General features: G+C 35.9%; 2 protein-coding genes across 6 annotated transcripts in view; both read left to right on the top strand.

Moving 5' to 3' along the window:
• The window catches only part of LOC105107596 (high mobility group nucleosome-binding domain-containing protein 5-like), a 9,480-nt gene extending 8,051 nt beyond the window's left edge, over nt 1-1,429 (top strand). For 2 of the 5 annotated variants that reach the window (XM_011001584.1, XM_011001580.1), the window contains 2 exons: nt 47-909; nt 1,006-1,429. In XM_011001584.1, coding sequence (XP_010999886.1) covers nt 47-901 — 855 coding nt within the window. In that variant the 3' untranslated portion in view covers nt 902-909; nt 1,006-1,429. Of the gene's footprint in view, nt 1-17; nt 910-1,005 lie in introns of all 5 variants that reach the window. The other 3 variants (XM_011001585.1, XM_011001581.1, XM_011001583.1) reach the window with 3 other exon arrangements.
• The window catches only part of LOC105107595 (Xanthine/uracil permease family protein), an 11,980-nt gene that overhangs the window by 3,524 nt on the left and 1,150 nt on the right, over nt 1-7,306 (top strand). Inside the window, exons 2-11 of the mRNA XM_011001579.1 lie at nt 4,078-4,206; nt 4,441-4,538; nt 4,633-4,809; nt 4,892-4,992; nt 5,382-5,457; nt 5,571-5,630; nt 5,797-5,981; nt 6,674-6,770; nt 6,853-6,939; nt 7,039-7,097. Coding sequence (XP_010999881.1) covers nt 4,078-4,206; nt 4,441-4,538; nt 4,633-4,809; nt 4,892-4,992; nt 5,382-5,457; nt 5,571-5,630; nt 5,797-5,981; nt 6,674-6,770; nt 6,853-6,939; nt 7,039-7,097 — 1,069 coding nt within the window. The remainder of the gene's footprint in view (nt 1-4,077; nt 4,207-4,440; nt 4,539-4,632; nt 4,810-4,891; nt 4,993-5,381; nt 5,458-5,570; nt 5,631-5,796; nt 5,982-6,673; nt 6,771-6,852; nt 6,940-7,038; nt 7,098-7,306) is intronic.

Consider the following 7,306-nt stretch of genomic DNA (forward strand, 5'->3'; position numbering starts at 1 on the left):
GGAGAAGCAGAAGAAAGGAGAAGCCAGGGCACAAGAGGAGGGGGAGGTGACGGGGAATTTAATTGGCACAAATGTCGAGGAATCGAAGGCTGTGTCGGTTGCTGTTCTTGAAGAAAATGTGAATGAGAAGAGAGAAGAAATGAAAACGAAGAAGAGCTGGAAGATGAAGGGGAAGAAAAAAGGAGAGGCCAGGGCACAAGAGGAGGAGGGGGAGGTGACGGGGAATTTAATTAGCAAAAATGTCGAGGAATTGAAGGCTTTGGCGGTTGCTGTTCTTGAAAAAAATGTGAACGAGAAGAGAGAAGAAATGAAAACGAAGAAGAGCTGGAAGTGGAAGGGGAAGGGGAAGGGGAAGGGGATGAAAGGAGAAGTTAGGGCAAAAGAGGAGGAGGGAGGGTTGACGGGGAGTGGGGCGCAAGCGCTACTAGTGAAAAGTGAGAAGAATAATGGTGAATGTGAGCGAAAGAGGGAAATGCGGGTGGAGTACAGGGAAAAGGCTGAAAAAGCGGCCGAGGAGAATAATCAGACGGTGGAGATTGAGAAAGAAATCGGGAATCTTTCAGTTGAGAGAAAGAGTGAAAAATCAAAGACGCCAAATAAGGTTATTAATGGTAGAATTAGTAATAGAGAGTCTAAAGACTACAATGGCTATGCTAATAGAGGTCATTGGAATTACAGAGGTTATAATGATGGTGGTTATCGTGGTAATGGGCAGTATAGGGGAGGTGATGGTAGGTTTAATGGAGAAAATGTGCGGTATGCAGGAGGGCATGGCAGTGGATATGGACAGTGGAAGGAGAGACATAATGCAAAGGTTTGGATGAAGAAAGAAGAGGTTGGTGATGGTGGTGATATGGGTAGGAATCAAAGCTCGAGTGTTTCTTCGAAGGAATTGGAGTAATTGGAGCGGTAATGACTCCCTTCCCTGTTGTTAATTGGCCTGCAAAGTTTTTATTTTGTTTTTGTTTGCTTATATTGCATTTGCTTTGTTTTGTTGGGATGTAGAGATCGTGAATGTTTGAGAGCTGGCTATCGTTAAGCTAGTTGATTGCTGGGTTTGGGAATTGGGCTTATACGGGGCAGTGGAAACATTCAAGCTGTGATGCTGTAGCCTGTAGTGAAGGAATGGCATATCGGATACTTTATTATAAAAGTCGAATTGTGTGAAAATTATATGGAACGATTAGGGGTAGCTTGATAAAAGCATTAAGGGATATGATCTTTTGAAGATTATATGGAACAATGAATGGCATATAGATAAGTTTACTTTCTCTTAGGAATGATTATATATGTGACTTGTTTAAGATTCTAAGTGCTTTTCTGAGTTCCTCGTCGCAGAAAATGTTGTCTGTGACAAAGGGATAAATCATAAACATGTTTCACTTTAGTATTATTAACATTTTCCAACAATAGAATTTGTGCTTTCTGATATATTGTGCTATATTGTGCTAGAGAATGTGGTATGTGACTTTGCCTTGTGTCTTGTCTAATTCGAGGGGCTTTTCTGAGATTCTCATTATTTAAAAAGTTCTCTTTGGTGAAGAGATAGATCGTGAACATGTTTTACCTCGATGAATTACCAGTTTCCAACGAAAATCGAATTTGTTCTTGCCTTATAATGAGCAATGGTTTACTTAGAAACAATTCATATAAACACATGTGGTGTTTGCTCATTTCATTCCCAGTCAGTCATTTAATCTTGATACAAACTCTTGCTGCATGCACTTGTGTGGAGTGTTGGCATGATTTCTTTGCATGCATAGCATTTTCCTTCTTTAAGGGCCAACATTTACGAACTGTGCGTATGAACACGATGACTTCATTTGATCCTCTTGCATAGTGCAGATATCTTCACAAGTTTCTGTGGAGATGTTAGAATAACTGTGCTGTGTAGTTATTATGATTTTAATAAATAGAATTACTTAATATTATCTCTACAATTACCCTGTGGATTTACCTGCTTGTTGTGAAGCGACAAGATGTTGCTGATTCATACCAAGAAGCGAAGTACAAGAGTTCTATTACTTTTGGAAGGTTGCAAGGTTACTTGAAGCTACACTATATCATAAGTTCCTGTTACACTTTATGCCTGTATAGAGGGAATAAATTCCCAAAGTTTTTAGAAATATTATCTACAAATTGTGGGCAAAGATATGTTTAATTACACCCATGTTGGCTATAAACTTTACTGAAGTTTTCTCCCACACCTGCTTCCAGTTAGTGCGGTCGTCAATACCATCAACGATTGTTATTGGTACCGCTCGCAATTCCTTTTGCCATTTTGAAGCTTGTGTGGCGTCTTATGCTCCTATTGAACTATACTGACGACACAGAATTACCATATAGGCATATATCACCAAGTGGTCATGGTACCGCTTCAATGGAAAAGGAAGATGGTGAAGAGCATACCGTTGAGTTCATGATTTCTACACAATCTAGGATAACAACTTATAGGCATTGGTGAGTGTTGATGAATTGAATGAAAGAAACAATTTTCTGATAGTATTTTGATGTGGGGAAGAAGGAAAGTGATATGGTTTGATGATTTCGATCATCGTCGCCATTATTTTGCTAGAACTCGAGTTCTTGTGTCGCTTATCGAGGTCTTTTTCTAGTGCTTTAGCAATCAAAACATGAATATAATAATTAATGGAGCTTCCGGGGTGATGAATGAAACGGAGAAACGTGGAATACGATTTTTACAAAGAAGAGGTTCTCCATTCCCAAGAACTCGAAGCCTACCAGTAATTTCCATGGCTTCATATTCATCACCAAAGCCCATCTCGTTTTGATTATGATGGGCTAATTTAATTAATAAAATATATAAAGAAAAATGGAAGACAAGGGGCAGCAAGTATGGTAACATACTTGATTACGGTCTTGGAGTTGTGCTTGTGCCATGTGAGGATCCATGCGGTCGATTTATCAAACAGGTAGTGTGCCTGCCCTTGGTGAAGTAGTCTAGGCTTCTTAAGCCTTTTCCAATAAAACCCCACCAATCCAAGCAAAACACATGATTGGTTGAAGACTGGAATTGGTGAGAGTGTAATCTGAGTATAATTATAGGGGTATAGGATGAATGGGAGAATTGATAGTGGGCTTAGAAAGCCCGAGAGATTTTCACGGCTTGTCCTCAAACTAGCAATTCTCATGGGCTGCGGGTGTCCGGGTGGTGGTGGTCGATGCAGCGGAGCGGGGCGTGAATTTTGAGATGTTCATGGTGGGTTTTGTTGATGTCTAAATCATAGATGTGAGCCTGTGGGGAAAGAAGATAGAGTATGGAGGGTGTAGATGGGTCTAGCTGGATTAGCCTTTTGAAATTTGAAGATAAATTTAGTATTTTCACATGAAAAAAACGGAAAGGCCGTGCCAATAGACAACGAGGCTATAGTTGAAAAACCTGACCGTAGACGACCCCCGGTCATGGGACTTTGCCTCACGTCAGGGTTAACTTCTATTTTTTTTTTATTTTTTTAAAGACAACAAGTTAAGGGTTGGGTTTTGACTAGGTCAATCCTAGTTTTTATCTAATTAATCGGATTTTTTTCTTCAATCTAGTATGGTACACTCCAGGCCTAGGTTAGTAACTTATGTTACAATAACCAGAAATTTAGGATAATCTATTATTACAAAAGATTTTGTTCTTATATGTACATTTATTAAAATCATTGATGATCATTTAAGAAATTAATTATTCTCTTATTGCTTAAAGATTATGATTCGACACCTATCAACAAAGAAAAAAAAGATTATGATTGCACATTTATTAATCAATTTTAATTTTGAATTCAGGCAATTAATAAATATTTTTAATGCCTCGCAGAATTGATAGCAGTTAATGCAGAAACGTAACAGTCGTCCTTCCACCGAAGGAAAACAAAAGTCGATGCTTTTACAATTCCCTCTTTAGCAACTTACACTCTCTGCTTACCAACGGTTTAAAAAAACATACATTCTCTCGGCAAATCCTGCTCTGTGCAAGTGTCTAAAATAAATACATGGCCCAAAGTTGCAATACTTGTTTCGGTGGTGGCATCAATGTTTGTTTTGGTGCTGGTGGTGGAGGCAGAGGCAGAGGTGGAGGTGGTGGTGGACGAGGTGATGGTGGTGGAGGTGATGCTAACAAAAAACCTGAGTTGCAACCATATCCAGTGAAAGAGCAACTACCCGGAGTCCAATACTGCATAAATAGTCCTCCTCCATGGCGTATGCTCTACAATCTCCTTATTTCATGCATTTTTTAGGGTTGCTTTCTTTCTTTTATCCTTTCCTTTCCATCGAGTTAATTCTGATATCGAATTTCATGATTATGCTTTGAACAATTTTATTTAAACTTTGTTTGATAGCATAGCCAACTGCGCGGTCAACGGTTGGCCGCGCTACGGATCAAGCACTTAATCGTGTCAAAAGAAAATCAACCATTGTATTTCCTGCGTGCAGCTGAAGCTATCATATTAGGTTTCCAACATTATCTCTTGACTCTTGGCATGACAGTTATGATACCGAGCATAATCGTTCCTCGAATGGGTGGTGGTGATGTAAGTAACACAGACATTACTATGTGTATTTTGTATTTCTCAATATATTTTCTTGTATTTTTTTAGTGTTATGGATCTGGTTTAAATGTCACAGGCTGAGAAGGCTAGAGTAATACAGACCTTGCTCTTCACTTCAGGATTGAGCACACTTTTTCAAACTTTATTCGGTACCCGTCTTCCTTCGGTAGCAGTGGGTTCATATGCATACATGATACCGACTACCTCAATTGTCCTTGCTAGCAGACATACTTCATGCTTGGATAACGATGTGGTGAAGCTTCACACTGCTTTTTCTCTTCATTTCACTTGACTTTTATTGCATTCTAGTCTTACTGGGTCTTTTTTTGGTGTAGAGATTTGTACAAACAATGAGAGCAATACAAGGAGCTCTGATTCTTGCAGGTTGTTTTCAAATAATTATGGGATTTTTGGGTTTATGGAGAAATGCAGTGAGGTAAGTCGCTGAAAGTTCTTTGATGATAACTTTTAGAATAAATATTTTACTATATTTTTTTCAACGTTCACACGTGCTCATGCATTCTTTATATAAAGGCAGTTTTTTTTTTTAAACAATAGTATCTAAGATAACGACAACAGTTAAAATATTTTTATTTGAAAATATATTAGAATAATATTTTTTAATTTTTTTAAAAATTTATTTTTAATATTAATAAATGATTCAAAAATATAAAAATTAATTTTTTAAAAATATTGTTAGACTGCCCTTAAATCATTTATTCGTTTCGGAGCCTGAATTTTTTTTTTAATTCCACTATTCCATAAATTCAAATCATCGTTTAGGTTATAGCATCATTTGACTTGGACTTTTTTTGTTTCTTCAAGGTTCCTTAGTCCTGTTTCTATTGTTCCTTGTGTAACTTTTGCTGGACTTGGGCTCTACTATCTAGGCTTTCCCACGGTATTGCATTCCGAATCCTATAGTTTATATTTTTATATTTTACTCAATCAATTGCACAAATTTCTGGAATAAATTCTAACTAATTAAACTCTTTTATCATCCCTTTCATTTAGCTGGCGAAATGTGTTGAGATTGGGCTTCCAGGAATGCTAATAATGGTTTTTTTCTCACAAGTAAGTATCAAAAGTTATTTTATTTATTTATATATTTATTAATTCTTTTCATCATATACTTAATTTTGCTAGTTTAGAAACTAAGGGCATTATCAATTAGTGCTTTGATTTTTTCTTAATTTCCTTTGATGCCAAGTGATATGGTAATTTGCTTATGCCTTTGCAGTATCTTCCTCGTTATTTACAGTCGAAGAGGCCTATATGTGATCGTTTTGCAGTGTTGTTCACAGCTGCAATCACATGGTTATTTGCACAAATTCTAACTGCAAGTACTGTGTATAATGAGAAATCTGAAATCACTCAAATGACTTGCCGCACTGATCGTGTTGGACTTATTCATGCCTCGCCCTGGTAAGACTCTATATAAGGGGAAACTAGCTTTACTTCTAAGGACGTCTTGTCACGAGAGTTGATATGGCATAAGATCAGGTTTATAGATAAGTGGGTTGACCCCGCTCAAATTAAAAAGAAAATTGTTATTTTTAATTTTAATTTTTTTTAAAGTAAATAGAGTTTATTTTTTTATTGATCAACTTAAATTAAATCAACTTTAATTTGATTTTTTACACCTAATCTAGATTAAGATCAGGTTTCATCAGGTTTCGAATCAATTTAGTTAAATTGAGTCAAATTTAATAATAATATCTTATCTCACTTATTAGTACTATTAGAAATCACTTTTCCGTTATGCATCTAGATGGTGTTTGGCATTGTAGTCCAACGGCATTTTTTATTTTTTAAGTTTTAATTTTAATTTTATTTGTTTCTTAATCATTTTGATGCAGTAATATTAAAAAAATTATTATTTTTTTACATTAAAAATACACTTTAAAAAATAATCCCCAACACACTTATAAAAATAAAAAAATTTATATTGCATTAGCTTAGATATGGTTGTTGCATGATACCTATTTATATTTAGTTGTCTAATCCAATCACTTTTTTTAAGAGGAAAAAACCCATTACAAGATATAATTTGAGCTATAGTGAATTCTTTGTACATGATAGACTTTAATTATATGATAATCTATAATTAAATGCAGGATATATATCCCTTACCCATTTCAGTGGGGAAGCCCAACATTCAAGGCTGGTGAAGTTTTTGCAATGATAACTGCTTCTTTCGTTTCTCTATTTGAGGTGCATTTCTTTACTGGGCTAATCTTTTGATTAAAGAGCTAGCTAGGATTAGTGTGATAAATCATCTTTTTATCATCTGTAGTCCACTGGTACATTTTATGCAACATCAAGGTATGGAAGTGCCACTCCTGTGCCCCCTTCAGTTGTGAGTCGTGGTGTTGGCTGGCTGGTATGATGTTCTTCAAATTGTTCATTAAACTTGAATATTTTATTGTGTTTTGGAATATTTTAATCAATCATTAAATGAATTTTCTTTTTGAATTTTCAGGGAATCGGGGTTTTACTCAATGGCTTTTTTGGTTGTGTGACAGGCTTTACTGCTTCGGTGTAATGGATTTAAATTGATGCTTTCTTATTTTGGATTAATATGTTAGAGTCTTATATTTACTGGAGGCACGATGAACAGAGACGTGTTTCCATGTGAATTTTATTCTAAAATTTTATTTGAGATATATTTATTTTATATTTTTGTTTTTATATCTCCAACCAAGCATGTTAGGTTTTTTTTTTTTTTTTGTCACAGAAAACTAGCCAGA

The sequence above is a fragment of the Populus euphratica genome, unplaced genomic scaffold (genome assembly GCF_000495115.2).
Source record: "Populus euphratica unplaced genomic scaffold, PopEup_1.0 scaffold267.1, whole genome shotgun sequence".
Classification (NCBI taxonomy): domain Eukaryota; kingdom Viridiplantae; phylum Streptophyta; class Magnoliopsida; order Malpighiales; family Salicaceae; genus Populus; species Populus euphratica.